The sequence below is a fragment of the Cherax quadricarinatus genome, unplaced genomic scaffold (assembly GCF_038502225.1).
Source record: "Cherax quadricarinatus isolate ZL_2023a unplaced genomic scaffold, ASM3850222v1 Contig49, whole genome shotgun sequence".
Lineage (NCBI taxonomy): Eukaryota > Metazoa > Arthropoda > Malacostraca > Decapoda > Parastacidae > Cherax > Cherax quadricarinatus.
The window spans coordinates 50,469-72,734 of NW_027195075.1; the positions used below are offsets into that span (position 1 = coordinate 50,469).

General features: G+C 38.6%; 1 protein-coding gene across 1 annotated transcript in view; it reads left to right on the plus strand.

The window, feature by feature from the left end:
• The window catches only part of LOC128700457 (dynein axonemal heavy chain 12-like), a gene marked incomplete at its 5' end in the record, with an annotated part of 447,977 nt that overhangs the window by 46,953 nt on the left and 378,758 nt on the right, over positions 1–22,266 (plus strand). The window contains 2 exons of the mRNA XM_070079936.1: positions 7,518–7,670; positions 21,720–21,832. Coding sequence (XP_069936037.1) covers positions 7,518–7,670; positions 21,720–21,832 — 266 coding nt within the window. The remainder of the gene's footprint in view (positions 1–7,517; positions 7,671–21,719; positions 21,833–22,266) is intronic.

Below are 22,266 nucleotides of genomic sequence, written 5' to 3' on the forward strand. Positions count from 1 at the left end.
AATGGGGTCACTTGGCCATCCAATCTTCTCACCAACAAATCAAGAGTGTCCTATGACAGTTCCCTTGATATAATAAAGAGCTCAATGAAACAAATTGTCACTGGAAAATCTCGGGTCCCTAGAGTCTAATCCTCCAAAGTGTTTCAAGCTCACACAAAAATAGATGGCAGAATTAACTAGTATTCCTGCCTTGACTTGACTTACAATAAATTGAGACCATAACAATCACCAAATCTTTTAAATACCTGTACTGTAGTCCTTTCATAGAGAATGATTACTCATGGCTGGTGGTAACCGTCTGTGGTATGCGGCGTTGAAGTTCCAATGGTAGATTCGAGATGGAATTGAATCTTGATTCAGTAGAGTTGATCCTGGCAAGGTCGCCACTTGTGAAGGCTTACTCAGCCCTGTAACAACTTCAGATAGTATTACCAAGGCTGGCTCCTCCTCAGGAAAATTAATGAATAGAAAAAGAAATAACAGACAAACATAAACACTTTATTATATAGAAAATATAAAACACTTAAATATGAAATATTAATCCTACATTAAAGAAAATGAAAAATGAAAAATATAAATGATAACTGAATTCAACGCTAATATAAAACTTGGGTGTCTGGTGTTGGTGACACTGTGTTGTTGAAATCGTAGGCGTTGCAGATGAGGGGGGGGGCGCAGGTGTTGGTTACAACCCACTGGCTAGTTCTTCACAGTATATCCTTGAGTATTCTATCCCGATGACAGGAAAGCAGGTTCTTTACCGCTGCAATGATGAGGGGTTACGTCCTGCAATTTCATACAGGTGCACAGGTAATTAAATCCAAAAAGGGGAAGTCTCAGGACGTTCGTCCATCTCCATCAGTTCTACTCGTTGATTGGCAGGTGACCATCTCTGTCATCCAAGCTGGAAAGATAGACAGGTTACCCACTGCTTAAGAAATCACTCTCCATGATAAGTACAATACCTAAAAGATGTGGTGATTATTACAACAGTCAACTCAGAGCAAAACTGAAAGGACTAAGTTTATTATAGGTCAAAAGTGAAGCTTTCAACCAAAAAATCCACTAGAATACAAGGCAGGCATGTACTTACAGTAGTGCTGGGAGCTGTGAGTATAGTGATTACTGTTTGGACTGGAGCCCCACACGTCGCCTTTCGGGGGGGGGGGGGGGAAGAAGGAGGGGAAGGGATAGCGGGAGCTAGACTGACCATACATTAACAAGCAGCCGGCAGTCAAACTATCACTTTCGGGGTGGGGGAAAAAAGGCGGGAATAGCCGGAGCTTGACTTACCCTACCTTAACAAGTAGCCGGCAATGAAACTATTATTACTATATACTCCATCGCTACTCCTATCTTTTGAACTTTTCCCTCACACACACACACACACACGCGCACACACACACACACACACACACACACACACACACACACACACACACACACACACACACACATATATATATATATATATATATATATATATATATATATATATATATATAAAATTAAGTCCTTTCTAAAAATTTCTCTTATACGGGAGTGATTATGTCGGAGGATCTCACCTTCAAGGACCAAAACATTGTATCAATCACATACATCTGCTAGAAAAATGACAGGATGGATAATGAGAACCTTCAAAACTAGGGAGGCCAAGCCCATGATGACACTCTTCAGGTCACTTGTTCTATCTAGGCTGGAATATTGCTGCACTCTAACAGCACCTTTCAAGGCAGGTGAAATTGCCGACCTAGAAAATGTACAGAGAACTTTCACGGCGCGCATAACGGAGATAAAACACCTCAATTACTGGGAGCGCTTGAGGTTTCTAAACCTGTATTCCCTGGAACGCAGGAGGGAGAGATACATGATTATATACACCTGGAAAATCCTTGAGGGACTAGCACCGAACTTGCACACGAAAATCACTCACTACGAAAGCAAAAGACTTGGCAGACGATGCACCATCCCCCCAATGAAAAGCAGGGGTGTCACTAGCACGTTAAGAGACCATACAATAAGTGTCAGGGGCCCGAGACTGTTCAACTGCCTCCCAGCACACATAAGGGGGATTACCAACAGACCCCTGGCAGTCTTCAAGCTGGCACTGGACAAGCACCTAAAGTCAGTTCCTGATCAGCCGGGCTGTGGCTCGTACGTTGGTTTGCGTGCAGCCAGCAGCAACAGCCTGGTTGATCAGGCGCTGATCCACCAGGAGGCCTGGTCACAGACCGGGCCGCGGGGACGTTGACCCCCGAAACTCTCTCCAGGTAAACTCCAGGTAATATATTTTTCTCAATGATGTTAATGTAAAAAAATTTAATTTTGCACCAAAAGAATCTTAGAAAACTTACCTAACCTTATTCTAACAAGCTCAATTTATTTTAGCCTAATCCTACTAAATATATTTTAAAAACGTTTACAGTAATTTAATACTAATCAAACGCAATGAAATATATTTTTTTCGTTAGGCTTAGAATGATTTTCGCGAAATTATTGCATAGACAAATTTTCCCTTGCCTTATATGGCAAGATGAGCGTTGCTATTTAAGCCAAGATCGCAAGTTCTGCCTATTCGGCACGACATATATATATATATATATATATATATATATATATATATATGTCGTGCCTCGGTGGGAGACGGCCGACTTGTTGAAAAAAAAAAAAAAAAAAATATATATATATATATATATATATATATATATATATATATATATATATATATATATATATATATATATATATATATATATATATATATATATATATATATATGCAATAAGATCACAGTAAACAGGTGATTTCAGAATATGCAAAACAACCACTCTGAAAGAATAGAGAAATTCCAAGCGCTTTCGTGACTACTCACATTATCAAGGAACTATGAAAGTAAAGCATCCAAGGAAGCTATATAAGGGGTCTGGCCAGCACCTCACTATCAGATCCCACAACGGTTAAACACGTGACGCGCGGCGACCCAACTTGGATAGGTCCTTTCCACAACTCACCCACAAACTATTCTACCCAAGAAAATTTAAAAATTATTATTTGTCCAGTGTATTATTAAATTCTTCCCAAATTCTATTAATTATAAATGGATCTAATTTATATAAACCAAAGTAAATATTCATATTATTGTCAAAACTGCTTTTTATGAAACAAGATTCAATTATATTCCTGTCGACCATGGACTTGCTTGATACTACTTTCTCAACTTTTTGAAAATCAATTGGATGGTTAAAATCTCTTACATGAATAAACAGAACATTGGAATCTTGCTATATTTATGTTGTTTTAATCTTAGTTCGAGATTTTTACCAGTTTGACCGTAATAAACTTTATCGCAAATTTTACAAGGAATCTTATAGACACATCCATCAGCATTTTGGGGGGAATTCTTTATCAAAAGTTTTTTTACTGTATCAAGATTTTTGAATACAACATTAATATTAAAAGTCTTAAGAAGAGAAGGCATATCAACCAAGTTTTCATGGTAAGGGAGAACCAACATATTTTTAGTTGAATAAGGTTGGTTGTCCCTTTTTAGGTTGTAAAAAGTATTTCTAGCAACTTTAAAAGATTTATCAATTACATTTCTTGGGTATTTTAAATCATTACCTATTTCATAAATTTTGGATATTTCCTCATCTATGAAGTCAGGACTACAAATTCGTAAAGCTCTCAAAAACATTGCTGAGAAAACAGACAAAATTAAAAATTTTTACATTAACATTAATGAAAAAAATATATCTTTAAACGTATAAGAGAACATTTTAGAAAGGACTTAATTTTAAATGAGTTCTTGCTAATTGACCAGTTTTACATATTCGGCACGACGTATATATATATATATATATATATATATATATATATATATATATATATATATATATATATATATATATATATATATATATTTATGCAAGGAATTCGCGAGAGCATGCGAAATATACACAAACGCTGATCTCTGGCTGAAGGAGACTCGAACCTACGAACCTTAGGACAAGGTACGCAGTGCTTTACCAATCTACCCACACTGGACCAATACCTTGGCATGTAGCATGAGCTACACGTTTGATCCAAGGCAGCCAGCTTTCAGTGAGAAGGCTTACAGCTTTTCATCTCATCCCCTGCATGCATCAGCCTTACTAGAGATTTGAACAAATTTTGTTCAAATCTCTAGTAAGGCTGATGCATGCAGGGGATGAGATGAAAAGCTGTAAGCCTTCTCCCTGAAAGCTGGCTGCCTTGGATCAAACGTGTAGCTCATGCTACACGCCAAGGTATTGGTCCAGTGTGGGTAGATTGGTAAAGCACTGCATACCTTGTCCTAAGGTTCGTAGGTTCGAGTCTCCTTCAGCCAGAGATCAGTATATTTAGCTGTGTTTGTTTAGTACTAAATTATTGTAAACAAATCTAAAATATATTTAGTTGGGTTAGGCTAAAATAAATTGCTCTTGATATAATAAGGTTAGGTAAGTTTTCTAAGATTCTTTTGGTGCAAAAAATTAAAATTTTTTACATTAACATTAATGAAAAAAAATATACCTTTAAACGTATAAGGGAAAATTTTAGAAAGGACCTAATTTTAAATGAGTTCTTGCTAATTGACAAGTTTTACATATTCGGCACGACATATATATATATATATATATATATATATATATATATATATATATATATATATATATATATATATATATATATATATATATATTATATGTATATATATATGTATGTATGTAGACAGCCCGTGCTGTCTGCCAGCTTAGTTCATATTTCGCACCACTAAGATGCTGCCCTCTGTAGCCAGGCCTCTCGGTGGGCACGCCAGCCTGCCTGCCCTTGCCTCACTCTCACTCTGGCGACACCCATCACTCAGTCAAGAACTGTCCACCCCTCTCTCCCTCGTGGGCATGGCCCTTCCGGGCCATGGGCACAACACACAAGCCTGTGTACCCACCACGACTTAACAATAAAGTAAGAAGCCTCCGAAGATGTATCAATGAACCCCGCTACCATACTACCAATAAACCCATTAAACATTGGTAGCAGCGGTGGTCGAAGCAGTTGTGTGCAGTTGTGTTTGCCCGGATAGAGGAAGGAAGGAATGAAGTCATTTTCACTTCATCATCCCATGCAAGAAGCATCCGACTCTCAACGAGTTATCCTGAAGCCGAGTCTGCACGTTTGAGCATCCAGACACAGGTACAAGCAGAATCCACAAGCAGAGTCACATGTTCAGCATCACTTGTATGTTCTGCTGCTGTTGTTCAGCTCAGCACAGCTGTTTCAGCAAGCCAGAGGTGAGTTTTGTGGTGATTTCTGCGTCCAGTGTGAGTTTCTCCACGTGTTTGGGGGAGAGGAGGAAGTGGCCGTTCCTTGCCTTGCCCTGCTGTACTCTCACACACCTCACCAGCCTACCATTCACCACTCACCACTGCTCACTCCCTCTGCTGTGTTTTCTGCTGTTTTTCGTGTAAATTCATTGCTAGAGCGGTGTATCCAAGTGCCCAAGGCCACTCAAAGCTATGCAGATCAGCATGCCACATAGATCACGACGCCACGTGGATCCCGACACCACGTTGGGTGTGGGCAATGTCACGTGGATCTACAAATCAAGTAAGTTACCGAGCCAGATGTCCCAGGCCTCATGCTGTGGTCTTCTGCCTGCACCACATTGACACCACCCACGATGCTACCCTACTTCATGACGTCACGATGTCTGCCTGACGTCACCTCGAGATATCTGCTGACTTCATAGTGCTGCTGTGACATCACATGATGTCACCATCGAGTGTTCAGTAATTTTTTCAGTATTGTCGAAAAGACTGAGAGAAGATGTATGTCGTGTTAAATAATTCCTCTCAGTTAGTGTTCTCACATGTTAGTGTATGCACAGAAAAGCATCATTTGCTAGTTTAAGCTATGTTGTACCGCATGTACCATGGGTGTGTAAAGTTTCCATTTGTCCAATGAGGTCTGCAGCCAGGCCTGAGTAGCACCACTGTGCTAAGTCACCCGGTATGACCAGTGCGTTTAACAGTTGTTATCAGACAGCCCCTGAGCGTATGAGCCCCCTTGTATAGAAAGCTCTTATGCTCATCGCTCGTGATGTTCTGCAAAATCTTACCTGCTACGATTCCCATCGAGATTTGTTTCACTTCACCTCCAGACCTTCAGAGTGCAGTTATATGTAGAGAAACAAGTCTGGGGACGCTTAGACTAACCTCTGCTGTAACTCCAACTGCCGAGAGAATGACACTCGTCATGCCGCAGTTAGCCCTGTCGGCAGGCACTGTGTCAGCCTAGTGTCACAAGCTTCAGTGAGCAGCCTGCACAAAGATGTCACTTTGACTGCTAGCTCTCTCACTGCAGTCTGGTGTATGATGTTACAACTCCCAGATGTTTCGCCCAGTCGTCTCTGCCACGACTCGCTCCACAACCCACTCCACGCTCGCCGGCAGTGACAGCCCAGCGACAGTACCAGTCGAGAAGTGTCCTCCTGAGTCGCTTGCCAAAAATCCTGCCCAGTTGCCGAGTTTTGTCGACGCCTCACTCGAGGGCACCAGCATGTCGTGCCCCAGGTTGAGTGAAAACCTGCAGCGACTCCTACGATGACTGCTTCACCATTCCAGAGGAGACCGTACCCTGTTACGTCACAGCTCAGCTGCAGCGATGTCTCCTGTGTTGCAGTATCTGTCCAGACGCAGGAAGGTGTGCAGTGATGCCCTTCGACGCTCACTGCCTATGACCACGATGTTTAGCACACCCCACATATTTTTTTCTTCCCTCACTGTCAGCTTAGTTCATATTTCGCGCCACTAAGATGCTGCCCTCTGTAGCCAGGCCTCTCGGTGGGCATGCCAGCCTGCCTGCCCTTACCTCACTCTTACTCTGGCGACACCCATCACTCAGTCAAGAACTGTCCACTCCTCTCTTTCTCGTGGGCATGGCCCTCTCGGGCCATGGGCACAAACACACAAGCCTGTGTACCCATCGCGACTTAACAATAAAGTAAGAAGCCTCCGAAGACGTATCATTTACTCCCCGCTACCAGAATACCAAACAAACTGGTTATATATATATATATATATATATATATATATATATATATATATATATATATATATATTTATTTATTTATTTATTTATTTATTGCAATATTAATTATATTTACATTGACCAATGAAATATATAGCAGAATTTAGTAAAAAACATTTGTGTTAGATTTTGTGAGGTTAGGTTAGTTTTCTACATCAGCTTTGGTTTAAAAATAAAAATTATTTTATCATTGTTAATGAAAAAAAGTAGTTATCAACACCATTCTTGTGACAGTGACTGGTTTGAAGAGCTTTTTTACTCCTACAGCCGTGGGCTTCTCTGGTCCTTGATCCATGGTCCGTGATGATGAAAGGCATTTTTCTTATTTCAGATTGCTTGCCCTATATGCTTCTGCATAAGCGTTAACTCTGATTATGGTAATATCAATTATAATGTTTCCTGTGTTTCAGTCTTCGCAAGGTGGTACAGATGCAGCTTGGAGGATTACTGAAGGAGTTTGAGGTAGTGAGCAGCGGGGCATCTAGAGAGTACAATCTTGAGCTATCCTTGGCCAACATGAGGAACGCCTGGCAAACAGCAAAGCTCACCAAGGCTCCACATCCGTCAGTACACTTTCTTGTTTCATTGTTTCTATATTTTATTGACACAAAAATTTAAATAATTCCTTTGATTTGAGTTGCCCTTGAAAATCATCCTGATCAGATGAATCCCTGCTTTTGAAGACCCGAAATGTTAAGATCAATACTTACAAAACAGGTTCATGGGAAACATTACATTAATTGCACCAAGCTGATGAACAAGACATGTGTAACACCTGGGTTTCTCCAATGAAGAAGTTCCGCCAAATAAGTGTTTTTTTATCAATAGAAAACAGAGAATAAACAGGAAAGACGTTTGAAGAATTGGAGAGGAAATTTTTGATGTGTTCAGACTTTCATCAAGGCTAAAGAATGAACATTTTCCATCAAGGTTAAGAGACAGAACACGTTTTATCAAGGCTCGGGTGCAAAACACCTGTCAAGGCTGAGAGACTAAACACAGCAAAATTTTCTCTCCCCGTCTTACAGTGTTTCCAGTATTTATTTACTACATTGGACTGCAAAAGCCCCTTAAGTTACCTACTTGTGCCTTATACATTGATATTCATTAAATACTATACTCAGTAATTAAAAGTTTTACAAATACAGATTCCTGTTAGAAATAAATGTTGCAATTTTCATGCCGGAAGATAAATTCCAGGTTAACACCTGCTAGATCGTACGCTGGAACACCAGGAATGTAACTCTCGGAACTTCAGGATTTGAGAATCCAAAGTTCTAATTTTTATGATTCGTGGCCTTTCTTTTTTTCTTTGGTCTTCATTACCAACACTTATTTCTCGTTGGACATTATAGCAGTTGAAACTTTTGGGTAGAAGAAGACACCGGTGTTTAATTAAGTTTAATTCCTCTTTTCCATCAACAAAACTGTCAACAATTCTCCGTCAAACAGCTTTAAATACACCAATCATGTTATAATTGACCATTCTATTCTAAATGATTCTTCGTGTAATGTTCCTGATATTTCAACTTAAAAATTAATAGTATTCCTTTTATTTTAACTTACAAACAAGTTGTGCTAATTATATTTCAACTTACATTCTAGTTGTGTTCCTAATATTTTAACTGATAAACATATTGTGCTCCTGATAGTTCAAACTAAACATGAGTTGTGCTCCTGATATTCCAACTTACATAATAAGTGCTCCTGGTTTTTTAACGTTCAAACATCTTGCTCATATTCCTGGTGTTTTAGCTTACAAACAAGTCCTTTTAAAACCGTACCACGTTATGTTCAACTTAAAAATGTTGTTCCCACCCTGTGTTTCAACTAATAAACTAGTAGTGTTCCTGGTGTTTCAACTTAGAAATAAGTGATCTATGTGTCTCAGTTTACAAATAAGTTCCGCTCTTCTGATGCTTCAGTTTACAAACCAACTGTGTTCCTGGTGTTTTAACATGGAAGAAAGTTGTACTCCTGATATCCCAACTTACTAACAAGTTCTTGGTGTTGCAAGAACTTGTTAGTAAGTTGGGTGTTTCAACGTACAAGCAAGTTGTGTTCCCGGTGTTTCAGCTTACAAGCAAGTTGTGTTCCCGGTGTTTCAGCTTACAAGCAAGTTGTGTTGCTGGTGTTTCAGCTTACAAGCAAGTTGTGTTCCCGGTGTTTCAACTTATGAATGAGTGCTTCATGTTATTCAAGTTAAAATCAAGTTTTTCTCTTAGTGATTCAGCACAGTAGCATGATGCGCTCTGATGTTTTAATTTCCTAACACGTAGTTTTCCTACTAATTCAGTTTACTAACGATTTTTTAGGATACAAAAAACAGGTACTGAAACTAGACATGTTTCACACGCGTCTGAATTACAGCTCAATGGTTTTTAATGTTTTTTAATGTTCCTCTGTCATTGGGCAGATATTTATAATGTTGAGAGTTAAGTTGGAGAGCATTGTACTTGTCAAGTACGTCTTACACACACTTTACTGCTCTGCCACTCAGATTGGCTGTGTACACAATCAACTATAACGTCAAGTCTGAAATGGTGAGAATTTCTCTGGTGCTTGAGATACACTTAACTATGTGCTAATGTCCCAAACAAGATAAAAACTCTTTTGCGAATAATAATAATAATAATAATAATAATAATAATAATAATAATAATAATAATAATAATAATAATAAATTATTTTTTATTGTTGTTATTACTATTATCTAAATTATAATTATTATTACTAATATTATTATTATTAGTATTATTATTATTATTATTATTATTATTATTATTATTATTATTATTATTATTTAAAAAAATAATGATAATAAAACGAAAATAGTGATCATAATATTAAAAATAATAATATACATTAAAAGTATGAAGAAAATCCACTGAAAGAATAAACATAAATATCAGATCATTTATGGGTATTTACACAGTCGACAGCGTGAGAGTAAAGCACACGAAACCAGGTCTGCTAAATACACGAAATCTTGCTTCTAAATTGAACGAAAGAATGATTTTATAATTCACGAATATGCGCGTGGCGTGTGAAGTACAGGAAAATACTAATTTATTTTTTTCACTGCTGTTGAGAAATGGTATTACCAGCTAAGCTTATACATTTTGTATAGGGAAAACTTAACTTAGAAAGACAGCTCATCGCCTGCACAGCCGCCTCTGCAGACGAGGTCCTGAGAAGCTGTCGAATTCATTCCTCAACGGGCTGAAATGAGTTATAATTTGTAAGATTATAAATTACCCCTAGGGGGTGTTATGTCAGCATATTTCATTCACTGATGGCTGACAAACTTACTTGTGTGGACTCAAAAGTCCGCACCTAACTGCCGACTATAGGTTGATTACAAACTCCTTGCGACTCAAGAACTGCGCAGTCCCCCGTACTACAAGAAATTCGTAACCTACCTTGCTCTTGTAGCGTGAGCTATGGTGTTCTTCACACCTTCGACAGGTATCGGTGACTTGATAGAAGCTAAAGTGTCCTTGGATGTCCACGTCTTCCATTGTGAAGGCTTACTCAGCCCTGTAACAACTTCAGTCAGTATTACTCAGGCTGGCTCCTCCTCAGGAAAATTAATGAATAGAAAAAGAAATAATAACAGACAAACATAAACACTATATTATATAGAAAATATAAAATATAAAACACTTAAATATGAAATATTAATCCTACATTAAAGAAAATGAAAAATGAAAAATATAAATAATTGAATTCAACGCTAATATATATAGGGGTGTCTGGTGTTGGTGACACTGTGTTGTTGAAATCGTAGCCGTTGCTGATGATGGGGGGGGGTCGCAGGTGTTGGTTACGACCCACTGGCTAGTTCTTCACAGTATAGCCTTGAGTATTATATCCCAATGACAGGAAAGCAGGTTCTTTACCGCTGCAATGATGTGGGGTTACGTCCTGCAATTTCATACAGGTGCACAGGTAATTAAATCCAAAATGAGACGTCTCCAGGACGTTAGTCCGTCTCCATCAATTTTTCTCGTTGAGTGACAGGTGACCCTCTCTGTCATCCAAGCTGAAAAGATAGACAGGTTACTCACTGCTTAAGAAATCACTCTCCATGATAAGTACAATACTTAAAAGACGTGGTGACTATTACAACAGTCAACTTAGAGCAAGACTGAAAAGACTAAGTTTATTATTGGTCAAAATTGAAGCTTTCAACCAATAAATCCACTAGAATACAAGGCAGGCATGTACTTACAGTAGTGTTGGGAGGTGAGTCGAGTGATTTACTGTTTGACCAGAGCCCCACACGTCACCTTTCGGGGGGGGGGAAGAAGGAGGGGAAGGGATAGCGGGAGCTAGACTGACCCTACCTTAACAAGCAGCCGGCAGTCAAACTATCACTTTCGGGGAGGGGGAGAAAAAGGCGGGAATAGCGGGAGCTTGACTTACCCTACCTTAACAAGTAGCTGGCAATGAAACTATTGTTAATATATACTCCCTCGTTACTCCTATCTATTGAACTTTTCCCTCACACATAGTCTAGGAATACGCACACTGGTACACTATGTTCCACAAGATTTGTCTTTATTGTTCACAGTCTTATCACTAAAGAAGCTGATCACAATTCTCTTAAGTGTTTATTGTGTTTTATGAGACACTTTGTTCACACTAACGCACAGATCGTTCTTTGTTGGTTATCCTGGCGTCAGTGTCACTCTCAGTAGAGTCAAAAGTAATCTGAAGACGCCACAGCACCCCAAGCCATTACTTTCCTAGCACAAAGGAAAAGCTGGCCTAGTACTTTTGCTTCCTTGCCACTTCCTCGATGAAGCAAAGCAGAATGTTTAAATCTTGCTGTCTTAAGCATAGGCAACAATGTCCACTATCTTTACTATGATAATAAAGTGGGAGCAGGATTTTCCTTAATTGTCCTGCTAAGGTAAGAGATGTACTGTCTCTTATTAAAATACACTCTGCAACACTGGACTGCAAGGAGCGGCGGTCGCTTGACCATGTCGCATACTCGTACTGCATCTGCAATCAATTACTCGCTGTAGCAGCAAACAAGATATTTGCCCCTTCTGAGAGGGCTGGGCCCCTCAGGGCTGAAAGAGGCTGAAGGGGCTGAAGGGGGCTGATACCCCCCTTTTGGAGAAAATTTCTCCACACTGGGGGGCGGCGGAGGCTCACTGCAGGTGAACTATTCATCACTTAACATTAATTTGATTTTCTCACTCGCCACCACTGCTGCTTGTCTTTTCTGAACAGCTTTAGTCTGTGTGGTTTCTGGAGAATCACTAATTTTGTTTTCAACACTGTAATTCTAACGGCACCAGTTTATTTATTGTCCGCTTATTCACTACACCTTTGCTCAAAACAACAACTGTCCTGATGATTCCATTTGCATCAGGATATATGGTCACAATTTTTCCAAGTGGCCATTGGGACCTCGGACAATCATTGTCAATAATCACTATGTCACCCGGTCTTAAGGACTTATGATTATCAGGAACACCAGCTCCATAGAAGTGTTCTCTCAATGAGGTGAGATAGTCTTCTCGACAAATTTTCTCCCAACGTTCAATCACTTTATTAAGGTGTTTGAATTTACGTCTGAGTTGCTCAGGTTCGAAATAAATAGGATCCTATATGATTTTCTTGATCATTCATGGGAGGAACAGGTTCGAGCCTTCTGCCATGGAGTAAATGAGATGGACTTAACACTTCTAAATTGTCCAGATCATCGGTAACATAAGTTAGAGGTCTGTTGTTGACTCTATTTTCTATTTCAGTCACAACTGTACGGAATTCTTCTAAGTCGATTCTCTGACGATGAAGAGTCTTCCTTAAACAACGTTTTACAATGCCAATCATTCTTTCATAAAATCCGCCGTGCCATGGAGATTTAGGAGGAATGTATCTCCAACGACAACTGCGTTGATTCAGCATCTGTTGTACTTCTGGTTGATAAAAGATCTTGTTTATATAAGCAGCTCCAGCAACAAAGTTCGTTGCATTATCTGAAATCATCAGTCTGGGACATGCCCTTCTGGCTGCAAACCTTCTGAATAATTTGATAAAAGTTTCAGCAGACATGTCAGTGGCTACTTCTAGATGTACTGCTCTAGTCGTAGCACAAGTGAACAAACAGATGTACACCTTGATGAGAACTTTGTCAACTGTTTTGGTTAAAATTATTGGTCCAGTGTAATCTACACCTGTCACCTCAAATGGAGTGATATGACAAACTCTTTCAGAGGGATATGGAGGTGGACCTGGATACTGACATACTCGCATATCATAGTGACGACAAGTAATACAGTCCCTTATTTGTTTTTTCACACTTTGTCGACCTTGGGGTATCCAGTAGGATTGTCGTATATGACAAAGTGTGTCAGCTACCCCACCATGTAACACGTTACTGTGGGCGTTTTGAACAATCAGTTTTGTTAGCCAATGATTCTTGGGGATCAATATTGGATGTATGGCTTTTTTAGGTAGTGAAGAATTATGAATTCTTCCTCGACATCTTATAATCTTTTCTGAGTCGAGATAAAGTCCTAAAGAATTAATCATAACAGGTTTCTTTGGGGATTTATCTTGTGTTTCTAGAAATTTATATTCTGTAGAGAAAACATCTTTCTGTATTAGTTTCACCCAGTATTTAATGGGTTCAAGACATTCATAATCAGGTTTTATTCCTTTAATGAATTTAAAGACAAGAGCTGTAACTCTTAAGAGTTTACCCAAAGATGAGTATTTAGATCCATCAATGAATATTTCTGTTGTGTCTGCAGTATTTACACAACTTATTTCTGCTGTGTTCAAGTAGACTGTTTCTTCTGGCATAATGTGAGCTTTTTGCTTAGGCCAGTTATTTTCATTAGAGAGCCAGTTCGGTCCGTGGAGCCATAATTTATTATCCACAAATTTCTTGAGTGGGACACCACGTGACAACATGTCAGCTGGATTCTCTTGGGTAGAGACGTGGAGAAAGAGATAATCTCTCTGCATCTCTATTATTTCTGCTACTCTGTTCTGTACATAGACCAACTTACTCTTATTATTTCTTAACCACTGGAGAACTGCTTCATTATCACTCCATATCACGGTTTTTTCAATAGTTAGATGATCAAGTACTTTGTTGAGATAGACAGCTAGTTTTGTACCAACATAGAGTGCTGTAAGTTCCAATCGTGGTACTGTTCTGACCTTCAAGGGTGCGACCCTGGCCTTTGAAGTAATTAGTGTACTTCCTTCAGCATTACTCATGTAAGCTACAGCGCCATAACCTCTGGTTGACGCATCACAGAACACATGTAATGTGTACTTGTTTCCCTCTTGACCTATTTGTCTGGGAAATTTAATTTGATGAAGTTGTTTAAACTCCCTGGATATTTCATCCCATGCTTGACTCATTTCTAGAGGCAAGTTCTCATCCCATCCAATTTTGAGCTTCCATGCATCTTGCATAAGCATTTTACCCTTTATGGTAGTTGGTGAGACGAGTCCTAGAGGACCAAAACATTGTGATACCTCTGACAGTAAACTACGTTTAGTGAGTGTACTGCATGATTTATAGTTTATCTTTTTGAGACTCAGAGTATCTTCCTGTGTGTTCCAATTAAGTTCCCAGCATATTATTACAATCAGGAATTTCAGCTTCAGGGAAATCTTCTTTGATAAGTTCCCTTAATTGCATTGAATTTGTATTCCACATCCTTAGAGGCATATTTGCTTCTTTTATCTCCTTGTTAGCTTCTCTGTATAAGGATTTCAAATCCTGCTCTTTATTCACAGTACCTTGAAGATTGTCCACATAGAAACTTTTCTTTAAGATTTCTTTGAAGGGACTTTCAGATTTCTTCAAATGTGTATTCAGAGTAGCTTCTGGTAAGAATGGAGAGGATGTTGCACCAAACAATACTGGCTTGAAACGATAAGTTTTCACAGGACTTTGAGGATCATGTGGATTTTCAGGCTACAAGAATCGAGTATAATCTCTATCCATTTCTTGTAGTCCTACTCTTAAGAAAGCCTTGGAAATATCAGCCGTGTAGGCATATGGGTTTGTGCGAAATTTCATAAGCACGTCTCCAAGCTTCTCAGTTAGTGAGGGTCCGGTCATCAGACATTCATTAAGACTTGCTACATCTTTATTTGCACGTGCGCTGCAATTATATACAACACGTAGTGGAGTGGTTTCAGAATCTTTTCTGACTCCATGGTGCGGGAGATAATGAGCTTCTGTCTTCAACTTATCTTCGACTATTTCCTCAATGAATTTATTGTCCAACTGTTTTTGTATGATATTATAATAGACAGTCAGTAGCTCTGGATTCTTCCTGAGCTCGTGTATTTGTGCTTTCATTTGTCCGAAAGCCATGCGATAATTGCTAGGCAGATGTGGTGGATTTAATTTCCATGGTAACCTAACCTAATACTGTCCATCTTTATAGTTGACAGTGTCCAAATATTGGTTATAAGTCTGAGACTCTTGTGAGCTTGGTTTATTTACATCAATATCTATCGCATCTAAATCCCACAACTTATCAACTGGTTCATTCATTTCTTCCAGTAATGATATTTTTTGCTGTGGTACATGATCAGCGGTTATTCTCGTAACTAGTACATTTTCCACTGAATCATTATCAGTTTCTTTCCCACTTTGAGAGGGACTGGGACCACATATCATGTGGCCTCCTGCTGTTTTCAGCAAGTGAACATCATGTTTGCTTACTATATTTTGCACAAAACAGTGATAATAATCACTTCCATTGATTAAATCAATTGGACTAATTGTATCCGTCTGTATGTCAGGACAGGCTAACTTGACCTTAGCTGCTTTCAGTGCTGCAGCTGTTTCTTTGAATCCCTGGATCTGCACAGACTTAGGCAAATCACCTACTACCACAGCTTCTACTGTCTTTTTCCTGTTTCCTAGACCAACAGTGATTCTGGTTAGGTCATATGTCTGTTTACCAGAATTGTGGAAAAAAACAGCTATATCTAACTGTATTTTGGCAGAGGGTTGTTTATTCAGTTTCTGCAACACTGTTCTTCTTATGAAGGACCTTTGTGAGCCTTGATCAAATAATGTTAGCACATTGGTTTTGTGTAATTTATTAGATAACTCAACTCGAGCTATCGGGAGAGCAGTTGCTTTAAACTTACTCAATTCAAATTCAAATTCAAATTCAAAGTTTATTCTCTATAAGGATTACAATGCTGAGTTTACAGAAATTTGGTTATTGTGTGGTTTACATGTAGTAAAATAGTGATTACAGAGTGTACCACTAGAACGCCTAGCATGGCTAGGCATTTCGGGCAGACTTAGTTTTATTCTTAATTGTAAAATATTACAAATTATGAGGTAAGTTGGTATTATGGCTAAGTGACTAAATACTAGTTTGTGAGTTTAGCAATGTAAATGCTTTTGTTTTGGCACAGTACATAGTTTCAGTATTGGAGTATCACAGGATTCATTATTTTAAGATTGAGATTAATATTTCTGTTTATGGTCAAATAAGTCAGTGAGTGTAAGTGTGAACCACCAGGTGGTATTCGTGTAGTTAGTTGACAGGGTGTATCAGGGAGATAAGATGTTTTCTAATGGTAGTTTTGAAGGTGATGAATGTGTCTGCAGTTCTAGAGTTCTCAGGTAGGGTATTCCAGATTTTAGGGCCTTTGACATACATTGAATTTTTGTAAAGGTTTAGTCGGACACGGGGAATGTCGTAGAGATGTTTGTGTCTGGTGTTATGCCTGTGGGTTCTGTCACAACTATCAAGAAAGCGTTTTAGGTCAAGGTTGATATTAGAGTTTAAGGCCCTGTAGATGTAAATTGCACAGTAGTAAGTGTGGATGTACTGAACAGGGAGTAAGTTAAGGTCTATGAAGAGTGGGGGGGGTGTTGCCAGGGATGGGATTTAGTGATTATTCTTACTGCAGCTTTTTGTTGGGTTATTCTTGGCTTTAGGTGTGTTGCTGCAGTTGATCCCCAAGCACAAATAGCATAGGTGAGGTATGGTTAAATAAGTGAGTGGTATAGTGTGAGAAGGGCATTTTGCGGCACGTAGTATCGTATCTTGGAGAGGATCCCAACCGTTTTGGATACTTTTTTGGTTATATGCTGGATATGGGTGCTGAAATTCAGGTTGTTGTCAAGGTATAAGCCTAGGAATTTGCCCCTATTATTCCTGGTAATTAGAGTGTTGTCAATCTTAATGTTAATTTGTGCATCTCCTGCTCTGCTACCAAACATAATATAGTAAGTTTTGTCAGTGTTAAGCGTAAGTTTATTGGCTGTCATCCAAGTCGATATTTTGATCAGCTCCTCATTCACAGTGGTGTTGAGGGTGGCAAGATTAGGGTGAGAGATGACATAAGTCGTGTCGTCAGCAAAGAGAATGGGTTTCAGGTGTTGGGATACGTTTGGAAGGTCATTGATGTATATGAGGAAGAGCAGGGGACCAAGGACACTTCCCTGCGGAACTCCAGTATCAAGTGGCCGTGTTGCTGATGCTGTGCCTTTAATGGTGACATACTGATACCTATTAGTAATGTAAGATTTGAAATTAGCAAGCGCATGGCCTCTTATACCGTAATGATCAAGTTTGTGGAGTAGGATGTCGTGGTCTACTGTGTCAAAAGCTTTTCTTAGGTCAATAAAAATTCCTAGTGGATATTCCTTATTTTCCAATGCTGTGTAAAGCAGATCTAGCATTTTTATGATTGCATCATTAGTGCTTTTATTTTTCCTGAATCCAAATTGGCAGGGGTTGAGTATGTTTTGAGCCATTATAAATGAATACAGTCTCCTGTGCACTTTTTTTTCAAAGATTTTGGATAGCAATGGTAAGTTAGATATTGGCCTATAGTTGTTTAAATCTGTCGGGTCACCACCTTTATGTATTGGTGTAACCCTTGCCATCTTGAGTAGTTTTGGGAAGGTGCTAGTCTCTAGTGACTTGTTAAAAAGTAATGAAATAGCATGCGAAAGGACATGGGCCGCTCGCTTGTACAGTAATGGTGGGACATGAGACAGATTCCCCGAGTTATTTTTAAGTGACTTTATAATCTCGGTGACTTCCGTGGGCTCAGTTGGTGCAAGATAGAAGGAATTAGGGAAATTCCCATCTAGGTAGTCCCCGGCATGGGCATTGGTATGTGGGATTTTACTGGCGAGATTAGATCCTATGGTTGAGAAGAAGTCGTTTATCTTGTTAGCTGTGTCAGTGGGATGTAGTGGTGTTTCATTAGGTTTAGTTAGGACAATATTCTTGGTTTTTCTCAGTTTGTGGGTCCCTAGAATCTGAGAGAGTGTTTTCCAGGTCTTTTTTATATCTCCTCTAGTGTCTGTGAATCTACTGGAGTAGTATAGTTGTTTGGCTTTCTTTATTACTTTTGTGAGAGCTGTTGCTTGTTGACTTCCTGATTCTGTGGAAGTCTTCTGCTGTTCAGCAAAAGTATTTGGGCATAATGCTGTATGATGTATACCCTTGCATTTAAAACACTTCTTCAGTGAGCATTTACATCCCTTGTGTTCATCTAAACACTTGATGCACCTTTTCAGCTGATGAACACGTTGTTCACGTGCCTCAATTGTTGTGTATTGACTACAATACTGTGCCCAATGTGTTCCATCACAAAGTACACATTTTGGAGTACGTTTATGTATGACAGTCTGCTTACTGTCTGTTGTATTCACAGCTTGATAAATGCCTATATGGGATTTCCCATTCTGTGGTTTAGTGGGAGTAGGTATACTCTTTTTATACTGAGTTGAAGGTTTATTATCCACTGGATTTGTGGATTTTTCATCTTGTCTCGTTGCTTGCATGCATGAAACTATTGTTTGTAAACTATTGCTAATTTCTTCACAAGTGAAATAGCGTTTATTGAACATAATATTTAATCGTTCAATAGTTTGTGGTGACAACTTATCTTGTACAATACCACTGATAAACCAATCACATTGCCTTAGGTCATATTTAGCATCTAGAGATCTGAGACTATTGTCTAATGTGATTCTAAATGCCTGTAAGTCTGAAAAACAATGTTTGGGTGGCTTCAAGCTTGATATTAAGACTGCATGTCTAACTCTGGCCTTGTCAGCATCAAAGTAATTGTCTGCTAAGACACGTAAGGCTATTTGATAATTGCCTTTAACCACCGGAAATGACTTAATCAGTTCATAGGGTTCTCCCTTCACAAGACATTTAAGATAATTGAACTTAGCAATCTCATCTATGTCAGTTCGTGAATTTACTATGGACTGAAAACCACTAATGAATTCTTCATAATTATGACCTTGGAAAATAGGTAATGACAATGTAGGTAAGCTTGGTAATGGGACACTTGTTGTTGTTACAGGTGTAACAGGTGTTTGACCACTAGTTACAGTAGGTCTCTGACAGAGTTTTGCGGCAGATAGCCTGTACTCCTGTCCACCTTAATTGATTACTAAATGTATCCAAAACATTTTTAATTTCATCCTCAGATGGATCTGTTTCAAGAAATTTATTTTCATAATGTGTATAGTCTGAATTAATTATTTCCAGACGTTGTGTAAGTAATTCAAATTTGACCTCAAGATCATCAAAATCTATGTTTGTATCTTGAGTTAATCCTATACAGACTGAAATTAGATTTTCTAATTGTGTAATCTTAGTCTGTAATGACTGAAACTGAGTTTTCAAGCAAGCCATTTTAATAGTATACTGAATATTCTAGCACCACACTTAGAGTGTTTAAAAAACACTGTACTGCTATAAACAGCTGAGTTTTTGTTATGCTTAAGTCAGCAATAATCAGTCAGGCACTACTGACCTACTAAGCTTAACCTCAGGGTCAATGACCATGAAGGGTACACCGTACATGTGGCTGGTGTTTATGGCTTGAGTTTGCTGTGTCAGCCTGACCACGATGATTAATCGTAAATAACTATGTTATACACTTCATTCACTATACACTATAAATGGCATTGTACAACTGTAAATCACACGTGAATATTACTTACACATATATAAATGTCACTGTTAATATATATATATGAAAGCTTAAATTTATATATATAGTTCCTTTAATATAATAGGTATATCTATAATGAACAAACTTTAACACAATCTTGTCTCTTAATTTCTGTCTATAAACATTATAAACACTATGTGTATATACACTCAGACAAACCAAACATCAGTCGGGTTGTTGTTGTCTTAGTCAGCGCTTCTTCGAGCTTGGAGCAGTGGATGCCGGGTGCCATCCCCCGTTTTCTTGTTGGGTGAGTCACTCAGCTCCCATTTTCTTTGGGTGAATGCTGGGTGAGTGCCCGTATTCTTTTGGCTGACCATTCTCTGTGATTGAGTCTGGAGGGACTTATTTATACTGATTTAAATTGTAAAACACTAGTTTTATAGCTTTTTTCGAAGGACCTTGGCTTGTAGGTTATTTGTACACTGTAGTACAACGTATTTGGACCACAGTGTGGGCTTTATCCGGTTCGAGCACGACTAAAATGTTGAGAAATGGTATTACCAGCTAAGCTTATACATTTTGTAAAGGGAAAACTTAACTTAGAAAGACAGCTCATCACCTGCACAGCCGCCCCTGCAGAAGAGGTCTTGAGAAGCTGTCGAAATCATTCCTCAACAGGCTGAAATGAGTTATAATTTGTAAGATTATAAATTACCCCTAGGGGGTGTTATGTCAGCATATTTCATTCACTGATGGCTGACAAACTTACTTGTATGGACTCAAAAGTCCGCACCTAACTGCCGACTATAGGTTGATTACAAACTCCTTGCGACTCAAGAACTGCGCAGTCTCCCGTACTACAAGAAATTCGTATCCTATCTTGCTCTTGTAGCGTGAGCAATGGTGTTCTTCACACCTTCGACAGGTATCGGTGACTTGATAGAAGCTGAAGTGTCCTTGGATGTCCATGTCTTCCATAGTCTAGGAATACGCACACTGGTACACTATGTTCCACAAGATTTGTCTTTATTGTTCACAATCTTATCACTAAAGAAGCTGATCACACTTCTCTTAAGTGTTTATTGTGTTTTATGAGACACTTTGTTCACACTAATGCACAGATTGTTCTTTGTTGGTTATCCTGGCATCAGTGTCACTCTCAGTAGAGTCAAAAGTAATCTCAAGATGCCACAGCACCCCACGCCGTTACTCCCCTAGCACAAAGGAAAAGCTGACCTAGTACTTTTGCTTCCTTGCCACTTCCTCGATGAAGCAAAGCAGAATGTTTAAATCTTACTGTCTTAAGCATAGACAACAATGTCCACTATCTTTACTATGGTAATAAAGTGGGAGCAGGATTTTCCTTAATTGTCCTGCTAAGGTAAGAGATGTACTGTCTCTTATTAAAATACACTCTGCAACACTGGACTGCAAGGAGCGGCGGTCACTTGACCACGTCACATACTCGTACTGCATCTGGAATCAATTACTCGCTGTAGCAGTAAACAAGATATTTGCCCCTTCTGAGAGGGCTGGGCCCCTCAGGGCTGGAAGGGGCTGAAAGGGGCTGAAGGGGGCTGATACCCCCCTCCTGGAGAAAATTTCTCCACAACTGCTAATTTGGTCACTGTAGTAATGTTTAATCTACTATTGTACAGAGAAGTGGAGGTGGAGGTACTGGTGGGTCTGCAAGAAGTGAGACAACTGGTCGAGGACCATCTCATCACAACACATACTATTAAAAACTCACCATTTGTTGGACCATTTGTAGGTAAGTGATTTATAATTAAAATACAAATTTATAAGTAACATAAACTTATAAATAACATCAATTTTAGGATGTAGGAATTATTTTACTAGTAACGTAAATTTGAAGGCAAAAACATGTATATATATATATATGTCGTGCCGAATATGTAAAACTGGTCAATTAGTAAGAACTCATTTAAAATTAAGTTCTTTCTAAAATTTTCTCTTATACGTTTAAAAATATATTTTTTTCATTAATGTTAACGTAAAAAATTTTAATTTTGCACCAAAAGAATCTTAGAAAACTTACCTAACCTTATTATAACAAGAACAATTTATTTTAGCCTAACCCAACTAAATATATTTTAGATTTATTTACAATAATTAAATATTAAACAAACACAGTGAAATATTATTTTTTTCGTTAGGTTCAGAATGATTTTGGCGAAATTATTG